Below are 19,429 nucleotides of genomic sequence, written 5' to 3' on the forward strand. Positions count from 1 at the left end.
CAAAATTCGCTGCCAGCATTTTGCATTTGATGAGGTCACGTGCTGGGATCTGTGCATATGCACGTGGGCTAAATCTTGACTCGTACGTACACACATATTGTGTGCGTACGCACACTTAAACTCATGTCCACTATAGACATATGCATATCATTTTGAAGTCCCGGATGTTAGCTTTCCAATGCTGCTTAGACCGCCTTATTTGAACCTCTGTAGCTCAAGTTATGATCAATTTAGTATCGATAGGTCAAGATTGATAGCTTTACAAATCCTTCATTTCTTGAATTCTCCCATTTTGCATGCTTTCCTTCCTCACTTCTTCAATTCATATTTGCCTTCAAAACCTTAAATCACTCAACAAACACATCAAAGCATCAAATGAAATTAAAGTGAATAAAATTTAGCAATTTTAGGGCCTAAAAAGCATATTTTCACTTTTAAGCACAATTTAAGGAGAATTTACAAAATCATGCTATTTCATTGAATAAATATAGAAAAAGTTGATAAAATCCACCCAATTAGAGCAAATAAATACTATGAAATGTGGATTTATCACATCCCCACACTCAAACAATAGCATGTCCTCATGCTAAACTCAAGAAAGAAACAAGACAGGGGTATTACATTTATTCAAAGTAAACTACCTATATGCAACTATCTACATGCAATCTATCTAAATGTATGCAACTACTTGGTCAAAATAAATAAACTTCCAAAGATACACATATAAACATAAGGGCTAAAGCAATAACAATCAAATCAAATCCACAATTGAATTGAGTTCTAGAAAGAATTTATAACTTGTAAGATAAGAAATAATCATAGGTGGAAACATAGAATTGAGCAATTGAACTCCTCATCGGATGTGTATACACTCTAATAGCTCAAGTGTTTAGGGTTGATTCACTCAATTATCTTCTTAATCATGCTTTCTAAAATTTATTTTTCATCTAACAATCAATAATTAGTCAATGTATGCATACAAGTATCATAAGGACTATTCATGGTTGTAATGGGGTTAGGGTAAAGGTAAGGATGCATATGGTCAAGTGAGCTTGAAATTTGAATCTTTGACTAACTTAAACTCTCACCTAACCTACATAACAACCTATATAATTCAAATGCAAACCTAACTACCCATTATTCACTTTTTTCACACACTTATGCATTCTTTCAATTCATGTCACATAATGCATTTTTATTTCTCAAACTTTGGGGTTAACATTTGTCCCCTTTTTATTGCTTTCTTTTTTTCTTTTTTTTTCTTTTTCTCTTTTTTTATATAAAATATATACAAGAGACTAATGCATATGGTTTAAGTATTGAATGCATGAATATGTACTAAATTCCCAAGATTTTCAATGAGAATACACTCTTATCTCAACCAATGTTTCCAAGTTTTCCCACACTTGAATGATACACACTCTCACTATCCTAAATTAATCAAAGATCCAAATAAGGGACATTTATTATTTTTCACTTTAAGGCTAGTGATGTGCTAAAATATAGAACAAAATGGGATTAAAATAGGCTCAAAGTTGGCTAACAAAGGAAGATAAAATGGTGGGCTATTTGAGTAAGTGAACTAAATGAAATGATGGCCTCAATCATATAAATGCATATATACATCAAACAATGGACATAAATAATTAAACAAATCAAAGATTGCAATCATAAAAAGAGAATAACACACAAGAATGAAATAGTGGTTAACATGGTGTAAGTGTATAACCACACAATTAGGCTCAAAACTCACATGCTTATATGTTCTTAGCTCAAAAACATGTTCCACAATATAGTTCAAGCAATTTTCAATGAAACAAATATCAACTCAAATCAATTAGGATATTAATGCCCTATTAAAAACGTTTTTCTTGAAAATTTTCATTATTTTGACTATGCTTATTATATATATGGAAGGAAATGCAATAAACTAAGAAAAAAAAATACAATTAAAGCTCTATAATATATACAAACTAAGAAAAAAATAAAATGTGCAAGTGTTTGGAATTAGAATTTGTCACTCAAGATTGCCAATTGGTGACAACCTCCCCACACTTAAAGGTTTGCACCGTCCTCGGTGCATCCAAAGATGAGCAAGGGGTATAGCGACTATCCGAGTTGTCACCTTCAGCTGGTGGATCAATCGGCTGCTGTATATTCTTTCTCCCGCTTTCCTTGTTGCTAATGGTGCATCATCCATGAAAAATAGAAAACAGGATGGCAATACAAGTAAATACAAAAGCAAGGAAGCATAGATTATTGGAATGAGGTGATGAATCACTAAAATGAGTGAGTGAGTTCGTTTGTGACATTGAAAGAAACAAGTGTGTGTATTCTAAGTTGCGCGGTTTAGAATACACACACTAACAAAGAAAGCTATGTCACAATTACACAAAGGAGCATGCACTTCATTCATTATAGTGTGCTTGAGATACTTTAAAAGAGACTTGTAGGTGAAGATAAACAAACAAGTACTCAAGGAGCATAAAAGCATTCAAGCAATAATCAAGGAATTGTGAAAGGATGATAGAGGAAAGTTTGTTTGCAACACCTAATTGACATGAAGTGGAAAACATGGCAAGCATAGTTGATGCGTGAGCATATTTTCTATCTTTTCCTAGTGAATTTGCATTCGAATCGTTAAGTTAATCAAGATTTAAATACATTTTAGCCACTATGAATGCTACTTTGATTTGTGTGCAATTCTGTTTATTTCAGGTAGCATTCGGATGGATTTGATGGAGTCTCTGTAGAAAAAGAGAAGAAAGTGAATGGTGTTGTCAACTCTGACCTCCTTGCACTCCAACGAGAATAACTTGAGCTACAGAGGTCCAATTGACGTGATTTTAGTGGTATTGGAAATCTAACTTCCAGAGCTTTCCAACGATGTGTAATATTATGCACTTCTTCTCCAGCATACTCGGTCATACTGGCGCCTAACTTGGCCATTCCCAAGTTAGGCATCGGAAGAAGAAGTAAAACTCCAATTGCTTGCTGCCGGGGTGGCACCTAACTTCAGGATTCTGAAGTTTGGCACCAGTGATCATCAACGCCTCCAAGCCATGCTGCAATAGTGGCACCTAACTTGGGATTTTCTAAGTTAGGCGCCAGCCCAAATTAAAGAAGTGGTCCCAACGCTCATCAAAGTAAGCAACGAAGATCCTATTTGATTTTGATTAAAACTTTAATTTATTTATAAATATAAAAAGATATTATTTAGTTTTAAAAAAGATATTTTACATTAATTAGGATTAGATATAAAAGGAAAAAAGAATCAGCCTTTCGGTCTCATCTCTTCTCTGACTTGATTTCGCACTTGACAGTTTTTCAGAATCCTTATTTTCTCTCTGAGCTATGAGCAACTAAACCTCCACTGTTAAGGTTAGGAGTACTGTTTATTGTATGGATTGATACTATTACTTTTCTATTTTAATTCATGTATTGATTTCAATTTCAAGAATTTGTTTTTGTTCTTCATCTTATGAATATGGGTGGAACGGAAGTATGACCCTTATTCTATTTGAGTTCTTGTAAACCTTGGAAAAGTAATTTACTTGAACAACAGCTTGAAAATAATTTCTCCTAAATTTTTAATTATCTGGACTTAACGAGATATGTGACATATAATCCTCTTATATTTGGATAATTAGGGTTTCTGTGGCACATAAACTAGTTTTGAACTTAACTCTCTAATCAGAATCAAGTGACCAAGGAATTGGCGGTTGATGAAGGTTAGAGGAGAATAAAAAGGTCTAAGAAATTAGGGTTTAGTCACATATAGTTTGCCATGAATTGAATCTTGCATGAGTAAAATAGTTGGTAAGAAAAGTTAATCCAGAAAATAAACATCTCTGAAACCTTAACTGTCTTCTTATATATATTTCACAAACCGTTTACTGCTTGCTTATTTAATTCTCTGAATTTACTGTTTAATGCAATTGAACTCTCAAAACACAATTTTCTGTTTGTCTAACTAAATAAATCACTCAATCATTGTTGCTTAATCCATCAATTTTCGTGGGATCGACCCTCACTCACCTGATGTATTACTTGGTACAACCCAATGCACTTGCCGGTTAGTTTATGGACTTTAAATTCTGCACCAATAGTCCACAAAGCTTAAAAAGCTTAAAAAATGTCACTAGGTAAGCTTATGATCCAATTTCACACTTCCTTAATTTTAATGCATCAACTAGGTGACTTAAATTAAAATCAATCATAGCAAGCATCACCTAACAAAAAATGCGTCAACTAAAAATAAATTACTAAATGATAGATAATGAAATCAAATCACATGGTAGCCAAAACATGCAATTTAGAAATTCAAAAACATTCTCAAAGGCAATGTTATGAGTACTTGGTATGCACAAAATTAAACATGAAGAATTCAATACCAAGTAATAATTTATAACCTCAAGAAAGAATTCCAACAATAAATATTTATAACAATGATGCTAAAATAGCATCCAATCAATAATCAGCAGCAATAGCTCAATAGAATCAGCAAATTAAAACAATAATCCAACACTTAGCACCAAAACAGAAAATTAAACTATCTAACTAACTAACTAAAAGAGAGGATGGTGGGTGGTGAATAATAGCGGTGGATGGTGATTGGAGGAGAGAAAGAATAGAAGAGAGGAGAAAGAAGAAAAGAAATAGAGATAGGAAAAGAAAAGAAGTAAGGTGGTGTGAGAAGAGAGTTGTGCGTACGCACACATGTCCGTGCGTACGTACAAAAGGTGTAAAATGGGAGTTATGCGCACGCACAAGAGTGTGGGAGCGCTCCTAGCAGAAGGTGAAAATAGGTTTGTGCCTACGCACACCAAGATGATTGATATTTTTTTAGAATATGAAACGTCAAAATTCGATATCTGTGCATACGCACACAGGTCCGTGCGTACACACATAAGGCAAAAACAAAGGAGACGAGAACGCACAAGGGTATGCGAGCGCTCCCAACAGAAGGTGAAAATATAATTTATTCAAACCAAAGTTCTAAAACTTCTTCAAGGTCTATATCTTTTGATAATTAATTCAAACCAAACTCATTTTCAAAATCATAACTAAAACTTCTTCAAATTCTTAGAAAAATTCTGGCAGCACCTTCCCTAAAAACCAAAGTTTGCCACCCATAACAGGTTCTCTCAATTCAACCTCAACTCAACAAAACCAGCATTTCAAGCAGTGGCGGAGCCACATAGAACCAAAAGGGGGCAATCGCCCCCCTAATTTTAAATTTTTACATGTAAATTATATATAAATTTCAGTTTAGCCCCTCTTAAAATTTTATTTTAGTCTTATTTTATTGTGTAAATATTTTTAGTCCCCCTCTAATATTTCATCTAGCTCCGCCCCTGATTTCAAGTCAACGTTTCTAAATCCGTCATTTAAGACCAATCGTTATCGATTTCAAAAAAAAATCAACATATATATTCAATCCATTTAACGAAAAATTCAGAAATCAACCAATTCAACAACAAACACAACATGTCAATCTCAACAGAAAATTATTTGCATCACAAACATCTATTTACATTAACCTACTAAACTTATCAGGTATTCAAAGTCCAAAATAATTTTTTATTAAAACGATCCCCTACCTCGAGGAATCAAGCCCGTAGTGATTTTAATGCAATAAATTTCTTTTTTCGGGTGGCAACAGCGGTGACTGCAATCACAGTTCTGTTTACTTTCGCAACAACAAAAACAATTTTCATTTCAACATACAATCTTGATAACTTAATCCTAAAACATCAATGTCACAAAATTTTTAATAGTGCATAATAGAATACTAACGGCGAGGGTTTTCAAGTAGGAAAACTTACTGTTATTGTGAAGGTGCAGTTTTTATTATAATATCATAATTAGGAACAAAATCAGAAAAATATCAAAGAGGATTAGAAAAAAATTAATGTAATTTATTAGGATATTATTCCATAAAGAGCGTACTCCTAGCGTACTCTTGGTTTATATATTAGTAAAAATTTTGTAATCACAGATTAAAAAAATAAGAATATGATATTTTTTAAATTATTCATAAATCCTTTGTACCAACTTACCAGTTTTTGTTGACAAAACAAAAATGGAGAAGCATGTATTAAAGCACCGCAAGTATCAAATCAAATGCAAACCTTGTGGCAATGTCTTTCCGAAGAAAAAGGACTTGGATCTTCATCAATCCAATGTTATTAATACTCTTATCTTTTTTTTCCTCTCGTTCTTTCATATCTGAATTTTTTTCAACTTTTTTTTTTCCTTCTCTTTCTTTCGTTTGCAGTGTTTCCACTTTCAATTTATAGAGCAAGTGTTATCATAGTACGAAGAATTTAAAAAAGAAACGAAGAATTATTTTAAAAAGTATTATTTTTGTTATTCATATTTTTTATCTGTGATTACAAGATTCTTACTAATATGTAAACCAAGAGTACGCTAAGAGTACGCTCATTATGTAAGCGGTGGCTTTTCATGGAAGAGAGTAAGACACAGAAGTGAGAAAGGTTATTTGGAGGCGCACGATAGTACGGAAATCAGCAATGGTGCTAAAATGCGCCCGCTAGTTTGTGTCTGAGTGTCTTGGGTAGTTATTTACCTCGTCGACTGTGTAATGGCGCGAAAGGAGGACGATCAGCTGCGGCCAACTCCATCAATTTTTATTCGTGCACAAAAACTTTACACAATTACCGTATCATTATCATTGTTTAGAAAAAATGGCTATGATTGCATTAGGCAGTGACTCACACCACGGCCATCCAAAACACCCATTCTATTCTGTTCAGTGTATAGGAGAGAAAGGAACCGAGTTAGTTACACAGTTAGAGTCGGTTAGTTAGCTAAAGCATTTCGTTCATGTATATATAACGATACCTGTAACTAATCAGTGTTCTCTCCTCACTCGTTCTAACTCTTCTTTTCCTCACTCATTCTCTTCTCTCCTCCTCCATTCCTCATCGAGAAAGATGAAACCACCGCTGCCGCAGCTGCCGCAGCTGCCACCGCTGCCGCAGCTGCCGCAGCTGCCACCGCTGCCGCAGCTGCCACCCGTGGAAGAACGCTTTAAATGCGTTTATTGTGATGGTGCATTTTTTCTTGCCAAGACAGAAATGGAGAAACATGTAGCCAAGCATAGCAAATGTAAAATCACATGTAAGCCTTGTGGAAACGTGTTTCAGAAGAAAAAAGAGCTCGAGCTTCATCAATCGGAAGTACTATTCTTCTCTTTTTTTTCTTCTCTTTCTTTCATATCTGAATTTCTTTCAAACTTTTTTTTTTCTGTTTCTTTCTTCTTCAGTGTTTCCACTTTCAATTTGTGGAGAAAGAACGCGGACGTGCTCGCAAGGCGATGAAGAAACAATACGTTGATTTGATTTGACATTTTGACTTGATGATTTGTATTAGTTAAGTCATGAGAAATTGTTATCTGATGAACTCTGATGAACTTGACTTGAAGGACTAAACCTAGCGTGTGTGCAGGTGCAGCCAATAAACGTACTCGTGCGAGACTTATTAGAATTTTTAGATATTTGCTTCCCTTTATTTCTTTAATAACTGCACAGTTTTTATTTCGTTTTCTAGGATCAGAATAGAGGATGAAACCCTTGCTTGTTTATCCTGATGAGGGTTTATGAATCACTCAAACGAGCCTTTCTAGCCGCATCTGAATCGGCATCCCTATCGGTTGGCCTTTTCTGATTCCAGTTTTTGGGATTACAGATTCAGGGGCTTAGCTTACATAGATAGAAGCAGCTCCAAATGTCATTCCCCTCGCTTCCCCTGCTGTTCATCCGCACACCATCGACTTCCACAACCCAGTGGATGTTCTGACAAAAAAATACAACTAATTAGTGAAAGAATAATTAATAGTCCAGTATTTTTAAATTTTTTTTCCGTAGTTGTTCATATTTTATCTTACTAAATTTAAAGAAAACGAAAAAACATTTTGAGAAAAGGACAAATTAGTTCCTGAGCTTTTAAATCGTGGACAAATCGATCCCTTAAGATCAGAAAATACTAAAACGCCCCTTACCATTCAAAACGGGTGACGTATCGATCCTTCCGTGCAAAATGATGTGCCAGACGCAACGGAGAGGGGTGACTTGTCGCTTAGTTGGCGTGTGTTGGGCCTAGGTGGCAAGACGGGACCGTTGAGGGAGCTTGGTGTGCCCGTTGGGAAAAAATCGTGGACAAATACGTCCCTATGATTGAAAACGACGTCGCTTTGAGAACGTTGGCTGTAGTCAGAATTCCAAAGAAGCCCATATCAATCACACACAATTCCAAAGAAGCCCTAGCACACATATGTATGATCTTTTCCCTCCAAAAAAAACGATTGATCTTCTTCCCGTCGTCGTCCTCGTGTAAGGTTGCGGTAGTGAAGCATCATTGGTGGAGTTGCGGGTGTCATCGGTAGTGGTAAGTACCCTTACTGCGAAACTGAATGTGATATTTACTTTCGAACGTTATCTGCTTTGCATGTCGTGGGTTGGGGTTTAGGTGTAATGTAGTGTTGGGAGGGGCATGGAAGATGAGTTGTGTGTGGTTTATGGCTTAGGTAGTTGTTTATTTGCTGATGCTTAGTGGTAATCGTTGAGTGAAACAATGATGCAGATGGTAGATATTTTCGTGATTCCTGTTTTCCATCACGGGGGCTACTTTCAACGGGCTCTGAATGGTGAGTTAGTCTATGTCGATGGTAAGGTTGAGAGGTTTCCCCCCATGGACCTGGATTTTGTCAATTTTGGTGATTTGATAACACTGTTCAAGGGATTGGGATATCAATCATACAAGGAGGCGTACTGGTATGATCCAAAGAGCAAGGATATGGAGTCAGGGCTGCATGTTCTGAGGGGAGATGCAGGCATCAACCAGATGCGTCAAGCAAAGATGACAAACAAAGATACTGATGAGTTCTATATATTCTTTGATCATCCTATTGATGACCCAGAACCTGTAGACTGTGGTGGAAAGGAAAACGTTGAGGCAGAGGAAGATGATGTTGGTGTCGGGGTGGATGAATTGGGTGAGTCATCGACGGAGCACGATAGTTACGAGAGCGCAGAGGATGAGCCGTATGCACCTCCGCCTCCCGGTGATAAAAGTAACAGTGATAGTGGGGAAGATGTTGTCAGTGGGTCTGTGTTTGGCAGAGGGAAAAGGAAACAAGTGCCTCATTCCTTTAAGAGATCCCCTCAATCAAGTAAGCAACCCAGGAAGCAAGCGCGACGTATGTCCCAAAGAACAAGGTCTGCTGCAAGAAAGAAAGGGCCTGTCCATGAGCCCGAGGCAGGTGGGCCTGGTGGACAACCCAGTGGATGTAGGCCTGCAGGGGAGCCCAATATACCTAGGCCTGCAACGGAGCCCAATAGGGCCAGAGGACCAAGGCCAGCACTAGTAGACTATGTGAGTGATGTAGAAACTGATGGTGATGATATTGTATGGGAGTATGAATCTGAGGAGCTACATACACCTGTCTCTTCTGATGATGAGGGAAACAAACATCATTGGCCGGAGTTCAATGACCAATATAGTTTCGGAGAGGGAAGATTTGAGCTTGGAACAAGGTTTGCAACAATTGAGAGGTTCAAAGAGGTTGTAAAGGACACCTTCATTGCTGAAGGCCGGGAGTTGGTGTGGATAAAGAATGATAGGGAAAGAGTTAGGGTTGGATGCAAGGATGAAGAGTGTGGTTGGATTGCCCACTTGTCTTACAATCGGCAACTACAATGCTTCCAAGTCAAGACGTATAGAAACGAGCACACTTGTGCAAGAGACCTTGGAAGCAACGCCGCTGATCAACACTGGATTAGTAAAAAGGTGGAGAAGAGGATGGCAACGCACCCGCATATGACAACCCATGAAGCCATTGATTTTCTAAGAGAGGACTTTGACCTTACTGCACACCCAAAGATGGTGTATAGAGCTGTGAAGGAGGCAAGGGAGAGGATGATGGGTAACGAAAGGCAACAGTATGGAAAGTTGAGGGATTACTTGTTAGAGATACATAGAAGTAACCCTGGATCTTCTGCATTGCTAGACCTGATCCCTCAGCCTCAAGCAGCCCCTATGTTTGACAAGTTATATGTTTGTTTTGAGGCCTGCAAACAGGGATTCAAGAGTGGCTGCAGACCATTGATCCACCTAGATGGAGCATTTCTTAAAACATACCATGGGGGACAACTACTTTCTGCCATTGCACAGGATGCCAACAACCAGTTTTACGTGGTTGCATACGGAGTTGCAAGATACGAGAACAAGGAATCTTGGAAGTGGTTCCTAACATGCTTACAGGAGGATATTGGTGATGTAGGAAACCACGGTTGGAATTTTATGTCGGATCAACAGAAGGTTAGTTCCTTTTTTGTCATTTCGTGTTTGTTGTCTTAGTCATTCACTGTATTATGTATTGTTATAAATGGTTGCTTCATGCCTTCATTGTTATTAGGGACTGCTACCTGCACTGAAGGAGGTAATGCCTGGTGCACATGTTAGAAACTGCGTCATGCATATGTGGAAAAATTTTGTAAACCGATTCAAGGATCTGCATATAAGAGAAATTGTGTGGGAATGTGCTAGATGCACAACCATCTCAGAGTTCAAGGCAACCATGGAAAGACTCAAAGTTGTGAACAAGGATGCTTGGGCCTATCTCATGAAGTTTGAACCTGGTACCTGGGTTAGAGCATACTTTAGCCATGGTCCCAAGGTCGACAACCTAACAAACAACATGTGCGAGTTGTTTAACGCAAAGGTGGTGAAGTACAGAAGCAAGCCCATACTTACAATGTGCGAGGAGTTACGGTGCTACGTGATGCGGCAAATGGTTCAACACAAGAAACTTCTGGGGACTCATGAGGGAAAACTGGCACCAGTGCAGGAGAAAAGGCTACAAAGGCTTATCAAACCAAGCAACAAATGGACAGCGAATTGGATTGGTGATAATGAGCGCAAACGGTTTGAAGTCACTCACAAGGGATCGAAAGTTGATGTGGATCTGATCAAACACAGCTGCTCGTGTAACAAATGGCAACTCACAGGTTAGTCAGGGTTCCTGAATTTCAACATAACCATGCTGTGTATTCTTTTAATTTAATCCTGCTGTGAATTCATAGTTGATGTGATTTTTAATTTTACTCATACATGATGTTAACCATGCTGTGAATTTGGACATGCTTGGTGTGAATCTAATTAACATGCCGTGATTGTGTTGATATTAACTATGCTGTGATTGTCTTGATATTAACTATGCTGTGAACCTGTTAGTCATGCTGTAAATTTATATTAGTTCATTCAACTCTTAGTCATGTTTATGCCATTTTGTTGTTGTGAAACCGCTGCCCTGCTGTGAAGGGATGCCGTGCATTCATGCTATAGCGGCAATCAGAAAACGGCATGATAATCCCGATGATTATGTTCATCCATGGCTATGTATGGAATTCATTAGAAAGACATATGAGCACTTCATCCAGCCGGTAACGAGTGAGGAATACTGGACAAGATCTGAGTATACTAAGCCTGATCCGCCTGTGTTAAAAAGGCCAATTGGACGTCCCAAGGTGCATAACAGACAGAAAGACCCACCTGAGGCTGTTATTGATGGGGACAAATTGAAGAGGAGTTTCTATGTCACATGTAGCAAGTGTGGCGAGAGGGGACACAACTACAAGACATGCAAAGGGGCCCCATCCAACCCAAACTGGAAGCCAAAGACGAAAAAACCAAAAACAAAGGCCAAGGACTCTCAATCACTTGTGGTTCTACCTTTGTCACAGTCAGCTCCCGAGCAAGAGGTAATACTTAGTTTCACAGGGATGTAATTGTCCCCCCGATAATAAACTCAGGGATTTAAGTGTCTATTTTATTATTAGTTAGGGAGCTATTTGTCTATATTTTCATACTTCAAGGTTTTAAATGTCTTATGATATATTGTGCTTTACTGGGACTGTTTAAACTAACTGGATACATTTTACACAATGCCTCATCTCAGATTGTCGAAGACAGTCCCCCTGCTGCTACGAATCCTCCTCATGTTGAACAAAATTCTGCTAATGAGTCTGTTGCTAATGAGGTAACAATCTTGGTGACATTTCATTGTTGTTGCTTGCTGGTTTCATTGCATTTCACACTTGTTTCGACCTTCATGCAGGGTAATTCCAATGCAAACACTGCATCGATGAATGAGCAAGTATCTGGCCCCTCAGTAGCAGCGGTTCAGACACAATCAATGCCTCCCAAAGCACCATTCAAGCCCCCAGCCCAGTCTACATCACGCCCGGCACGAGGTACATTCAGGCCTAAGCAACCAGTTAGGAGGAAGACTGTGACAAATAAACCCTCGCAACCTGTACCACATGTCCAGAGTGAGCAGCATCTCCCCTCTCCACAACAACCAACTGCATCAGGAGCATCTCCACAGACTTTGGCAACAGCAGGCAAAGCAACCCAACGGCTATTTAAGTTCATCCCCACTCCAGGACTAGACAAGCCAAGTAGTTAATGCTACATGTTTAGACTTTAGTCATGACCTCATCCCCTTTTTGATAAACACTTTTATTTTACTAAGCAACTCTTTTTGGAAAACAATGTGATTAGCTATAGCTGTCAAGCTTAAATTATGCCTTACTATGACAGTTGACATGTACTTGACTTCTTTTGTCAATATTAACAATTCTTTCATGAGATTAAATTATGCTTTACATATATAATGATGTCTCTAAATAATTATGTCACTCACTTGCTTAGTGCAATGACTTTGCTGCACATATTATAATTTAACTTACAACATTGATTGTTCAAATACCATACAACAAAATGGAAACTCATCCCATACTACATTACAAGGTTTTTTTTACCTACTTCTCAGCCAAGATTGACTATGACAGAAGCAAAAATTACACAAACCACTGCTACAATAACCAAATACAGATTAACATTCTTCTTCCTCTCTAGATACAACACCTTCTTCTCCAAATCAATCACCTTCTGTTCCACTACCTTCTTCCCAAGATACACTTTCAGATCATCAACCTCGTTATCCGTAGTAAACTTTTCAAGAACTCTTATTGTTGAAAGATGGTCATCCAGCCATAAGAAGAACTTGCAGTGACTGGGATTTTTCAGCTGCATGTTCAAGGTTCCAAAACAAACAGAACTTAATCAACTCCCCTATAATCAAACTGACCAAATAAAATCACCAACATACCTTAAAGAATGGACACCCAAAGAACAATCTATTGGGGTTCGTCGTCGTCCTCGATTTGTACAATATGGCGTACACACGGCATTTACACATCGGAGCAATATCGTCTTTCTCCTCTGAAGCTTCCACGCATTTCACGGTTGGCGGCAGTCGAACTCGTCGTGAGCTGGAGGAGGCTCCGTCACTGGCCATTTCAGCTTGCACAATATCCCCACACTCAACCAGTCACAGAAATGAACAACGGTAATGGCGAACGAGTTCCATTTGAACAAATAGGGCAAACACCAAAGCGACGTCGTTTTCAATCATAGGGACGTATTTGTCCACGACTTTTTCCCAACGGGCACACCAAGCTCCCTCAACGGTCCCGTCTTGCCACCTAGGCCCAACACACGCCAACTAAGCGACAAGTCACCCTTCTCCGTTGCGTCTGGCACATCATTTTGCACGGAAGGATCGATACGTCACCCGTTTTGAATGGTAAGGGGCGTTTTAGTATTTTCTGATCTTAAGGGATCGATTTGTCCACGATGTAAAAGCTCAGGGATTAATTTGTCCTTTTCCAAAACATTTTAGTTATGAACATTTTTTTAACAAGAAATAAATATAACATATAGTGTCGATTCTTTCATTACTAATGTAGTTAACAAAATACTAATATCTATAATTAATTGTTAATGTGAATATTTAGTATTTAGATGATGTGATTGAATAATTAATAATTTTTTTATGATATCCTCAGTTTGATATATCAGAAATTAATTTATAAATCTAAATGTTATTTAAGAATCTATCGTTAAATTAATAAATTGTTATATATACAAAATAAAATGAACCTATATGTTGACTAACCCAAATTGATTTGAGTAATTATAATTTTGTAGCGTATTTGTATTTGTCAATTGTGGGTTGTAAATACTAATTAAGTCAATCAAAATGACCCAATCCTTTATGCTGTAGCTCAATAGCCATATCAGATGGGTCAGGACCAAGGTCCCATAACCCAATAATGCTTATTTAAAATAACAAAAATCAAGCCAGAAAAGAGACCCGACCCGGCTATGTTGCCCCAGCTCCTAATCCCCCTCCTCAATTAGATTGAGTTACTAAACTGAATGTGAATTGTGAAACTCTGATGCTGAAATTGAAAGGAGCCCTAAATTGAAAATGCGAGAGCTGGAGGCTGAGCTGCGCCTGATGACCGACGTTGTCCCTCCGCCGTAGGCTGTCATTGTCCGGCTGTCTTCTTCGGTATCGCTGCTGTGCTTCGTCCTCGTCGAGCTCGATTCGTCGTGACGTCGTTGCTTTCTCCAGCGCGGTCCCTGTTGCCGCTGCTCACTGTCCGACGCCATCCCTGTCGCCGCCGCTGAAAGTCCTCTGCATACTCCTTCCCTCGTCGGTGGCTGAGTTGCTTGCTGCTGACTCCTTCCCTCCGCCGCAATCACCGCTTCTTCCTTGTGGTCCAGGTGAGCTTTTAAGGATTCCAAATTGGTGCAATATATTCTGGATATGTTAGTGTTATCTTTTCTTTTTCTGTTGAATGTGCAATCTGTTCTGTGTAATCCGTGCAATCTTTTCTATTTCTTGTGAGATACTTGTAGCTTGATGCTTATGCATATTTCTGGCGTCTCCTAAGGAAATGATGATTTATGAGTGGGACCTTTTAAGTTTGATGAAGAAAAGAATGGGAAGTTAAAAGAGAGTGTATTTGTTGTGGAGTTATAAGGAATACGGTTTTGGTGAGCTTGAATAAGAGCAACTAAAAAACTCTGGTTGATCTTAAAGTGGAGAAGATTGCTTTGTTTATAAAATTTTGTTGCTTGCTTTATGTTTAATTTTCCTTTGAAATGCTATTAGGATCCAAGGGACTGTTATTCTGAGGTCAAATTGGTAGCTAACATGGAAGAAGAAGACGATTATGTTGAGTATGTGCCTGTGGCCAAGCGTCGTGCCATGGAAGCTCAGAAGATTCTCCAACGCAAGGGTCAGGCATCTACTGCCACCGATGCTGATCTCGAGAAACTAAGAGTAGCTGAAACTAAGCCCAGTCTTCTAGTTAAGGCTTCACAGTTGAAACGAGAGCAGCCTGAGATTAGTGCAACAGAACAGATTGTTCAACAAGAGAAGGAAATGATTGAGAACTTGTCAGATAGAAAGACCCTTATGTCTGTTCGTGAATTGGCTAAGGGGATTACTTATACTGAACCATTGCTTACCGGGTGGAAGCCACCTTTGCAGGTGAGAAGGATGTCTAAAAAAGAATGTGATTTGATTCGCAAGCAGTGGCATATAATAGTTGATGGTGAAGATATCCCACCTCCAATTAAGAATTTTAAGGATATGCGGTTTCCTGAGCCGGTTTTGAAGAAATTAAAAGCTAAGGGAATTGTGCAACCGACACCCATTCAGGTGCAAGGCCTTCCTGTTATCTTATCTGGGAGGGATATGATTGGGATTGCTTTCACAGGCTCAGGAAAAACCCTGGTATTTGTGCTGCCAATGATCATGGTAGCAATGCAGGAGGAAATCATGATGCCTATTGCTCCCGGAGAAGGTCCATTCGGTTTGATAATTTGTCCTTCACGAGAACTGGCTCGGCAGACTTATGAAGTGGTTGAACAGTTCTTGATACCTTTGAAGGAAGCTGGATATCCGGAGCTCAGGCCTTTGCTATGCATCGGTGGAGTGGATATGAGATCACAGCTTGAGATTGTGAAGAAGGGTGTCCATATTGTTGTTGCCACTCCTGGTAGATTGAAGGATATGTTGGCCAAGAAGAAAATGAATCTTGATAATTGCAGGTATTTAACATTAGATGAGGCTGATCGATTGGTAGATTTAGGATTTGAAGACGACATAAGAGAAGTTTTTGATCACTTCAAAGCTCAAAGGCAGACTCTGTTATTTTCTGCCACTATGCCTACAAAAATTCAGAACTTCGCCAGAAGTGCTTTGGTGAAACCTATTATTGTCAATGTGGGACGGGCTGGGGCAGCAAATCTTGATGTGATCCAAGAGGTAGAGTATGTAAAGCAAGAGGCGAAAATCGTTTATCTCCTTGAGTGCCTTCAAAAAACCCCACCTCCTGTTCTGATATTCTGTGAGAATAAGGCTGATGTCGATGACATTCATGAATATCTTCTCTTGAAAGGAGTGGAAGCAGTGGCTATTCATGGAGGCAAGGATCAGGAAGAGAGAGAGAATGCCATTTCGGCTTTTAAGGCTGGAAAGAAAGATGTGTTGGTAGCAACTGATGTTGCATCCAAAGGTTTGGATTTTCCAGATATTCAGCATGTCATCAACTACGACATGCCAGCTGAAATTGAAAATTATGTCCATAGGATTGGTCGAACAGGAAGATGTGGCAAGACCGGTATAGCTACAACATTCATTAACAAGAACCAGAGTGAGACAACATTGCTTGATTTGAAGCACCTCTTGCAAGAAGCAAAACAAAGAATACCTCCAGTTTTGGCTGAGCTGAATGATCCAATGGAAGACAATGATGCAATCACAGACATAAGTGGGGTGAAGGGATGTGCTTACTGTGGTGGTCTTGGTCATCGTATCCGTGATTGTCCCAAATTGGAACATCAGAAGAGCATGGCAATTGCAAATAATAGAAAGGATTATTTTGGTTCTGGAGGTTACAGGGGTGAAATTTGAAAGCACCAGTCCCTTGTGTACAAGGTTTTTATACACTACTTGGTTATTGTAACATCTTTTAAACTTAATCACATAACAAGTTCACTTCATTGTAGGTTATAGTGTGTATTGATTAGTGGATTGATTTTCGCATATTTTGTAGCCTACGATGGTTGACCGTGGCGTGGTATATTCAGGTTTATAAGTGGCGTGTTAAATGAATAGAATATAAATGGCTATATGTTTTGTTTAAACATTTTTCAGTGTCTTTTCAAAGTTAAAACTGAAGATATCCTCTTATTTAAGTCATAGCATCATAGCCTTTTCCAAACAATGGGAGTAAAGTGTGACATTTTTAAAGTGATAGACAAAAATACATATAATTTTTATCCTTATATGATTTTAATCTTATTTTTCAATGTATTCATTAGCTAGTAACTTCTTGATATACCGAGTAAAATAATGTGAATTACCGAAATACAACAATAAAACATGACTATTAATTTTAATATTAATAATCTTTTTTAAAATGATGCTTGAAGTGTTACCTTAAAAATTGAAATATATTTATACGCTGAATATTATCACAAAATTTTACCCAGAGAATGTACTTCCCCTTGCCAAAATTCAATATTTATTGACATTATTTTCATTTATTTTAGCTGCCAAACCCCACATGGCCACATCATTCTGTAGCGGCTGCGAGCCTAATAAGTGCATTCAATATGGGAAAATGTTATGGAGCTTGGTGACAAGTGACAACAACCAAATTCTCATACCCTACACTAACAATATTGCTCACAAGAAGACTCCCATTATTACATATGGTTAGCGATTTCACAGATTTCTAGAAGAAACTTTTTTTTTTTTGGGTATTAGATTTCTAGAAGAAACTAATTATTAGTTCACAAGTCAAATATTCATAAAGCAAAGCATGCTAGATACGATACAAAAAAAAAAAAAGAAAAAAGTTTAGGAGCCAGCAATTTGTTAAATTTAATTGCTAAATTTTAGCCAGCATGTAACCAGCAAAGAAAAGTGAGCCATTAAATGAAATCTCACATCATTAAAATCATCATTTATGATTATTTGATGGCTACAAATCACAAAAGTTACTGGCTCCTAATATTCCTCCAAAAAAATTTCAGTGAAACGGACGTACATATATGCCGTGAAATAATATGCACACAAGACATTAATTTTTGTTTTTATATATTTCCGGTTTTCTTACTTTTAAAAAAAGAAAATTCTTAAAAAAAATAGAATTTTGCTAATTTATGTTTTAAAAATACATTTTAAAAGCATTATAAAAAAAATTTAAATTTGACTAAAAGTTATTGAAAATTTATTTTTTATATTTTTAATACATTAAACATATTAAAAATGTAAATGTTTTTATTATTATACTCTTCACATGTGTTTTTTAGGATACAAATTACTTAAATCTAAAAAATAAATATAAAAATTGAAAGCAGATATTAATTCGGCCTAATAATTTACCACAAGGAGGGACCATTGGGAGCCATAAAGCGTATATATTTTTTTTAAATGGATCAGATTCGATCTGTATATCTGTGGTATTTATCCGAATTCAATTCGAAAAATACAGATATAGATCAAATCCGCAAGACATCTAATCCGCACACTAATATAATCGGATTGCGGATTTTGTGTAGGTATTTGCATATCCGCGTATTCACAAAAATAAAGAAATAAATAAAAAATATTCTTTTTATATTTTATTTTAACTAATAATTATCATATATGTTGTGTTATTTTAATTTATTATTTAAAAAATATATGTTTAATATTATTTTAAAAATAAATATATTTAAAAAGATAAAAAAAGTAATTTTTATTGAATTTTTTTAATAAAAATAAACTTTAAAAAATATTTTTGTATTTAATGGATATATCTAATATCACAAAAAACCGTGTATATTAAATCCGATCCAATCCGATAATCGGATCGAAATTTTGACCATATTCAATTCGATTCGATTCGCGACGACGGCTATTTCTTCTTCTTCTTCTTCAATAATGTAACATATATTAGTTATCGTAGGACCATTATTTATTACATTACATAGACGTTAATGGTGGCGACGGTTTACCGTGTTGGTTGCTGTCCTTCATTATATTGGGTAAGAAGTAAGATATAAAAAAGTCTTCACTAATAAAGATCCTATGATGCAAACACATGGTTGACCCTACTATTAGAACACAACATGTTCCTCTAAATCAATGATGTATGTATATGCATTCATAATCTCTATCATGCATTCATCCTCCATTAATTTGAAGTGCTTGTGTTTGCATGAGATGTCACACAAGGTATGTATTTAATGACTAGGGTGGAGTGAAATGAGCACAAAAGGCAGATTAATCCCGTATTCTGTATGCAATCATTTATTAGACAACAATAAACTTTATTTATCATAAATTAATTTTTGTCTTTGAAATTAAAAGATACCTTTAAAAAAACCCATAATAACTTAAACTTGAGCCGATATACAAGAACAACGACACAACACTGGCAACTAGAGCAATATTAGGACCAACAACTTTTGTGATTGGTAGCCATCAAAT

At 37.2% G+C, this 19,429-nt stretch overlaps 1 protein-coding gene across 1 annotated transcript; it reads left to right on the forward strand.

Moving 5' to 3' along the window:
* The first annotated feature begins 14,195 nt into the window (after positions 1 to 14,195).
* LOC107644902 (DEAD-box ATP-dependent RNA helicase 35) lies at positions 14,196 to 17,094 on the forward strand. The gene is made up of 2 exons (XM_016348857.3): positions 14,196 to 14,661; positions 15,053 to 17,094. The coding sequence occupies exon 2, from the start codon at positions 15,095 to 15,097 to the stop codon at positions 16,859 to 16,861; it is 1,767 nt and encodes a 588-aa protein (XP_016204343.1). The 5' UTR covers positions 14,196 to 14,661; positions 15,053 to 15,094; the 3' UTR covers positions 16,862 to 17,094.
* The last annotated feature ends 2,335 nt before the right edge of the window (positions 17,095 to 19,429 follow it).

This window comes from Arachis ipaensis, chromosome B5, assembly GCF_059453495.1.
Source record: "Arachis ipaensis isolate K30076 ecotype BB chromosome B5, ASM5945349v1, whole genome shotgun sequence".
Classification (NCBI taxonomy): domain Eukaryota; kingdom Viridiplantae; phylum Streptophyta; class Magnoliopsida; order Fabales; family Fabaceae; genus Arachis; species Arachis ipaensis.

Excerpts from the sequence above, each read along its gene's own strand:
- LOC107644902 (XM_016348857.3), top strand. The coding sequence starts at position 15,095 with ATGGAAGAAGAAGACGATTATGTTGAGTATGTGCCTGTGGCCAAGCGT.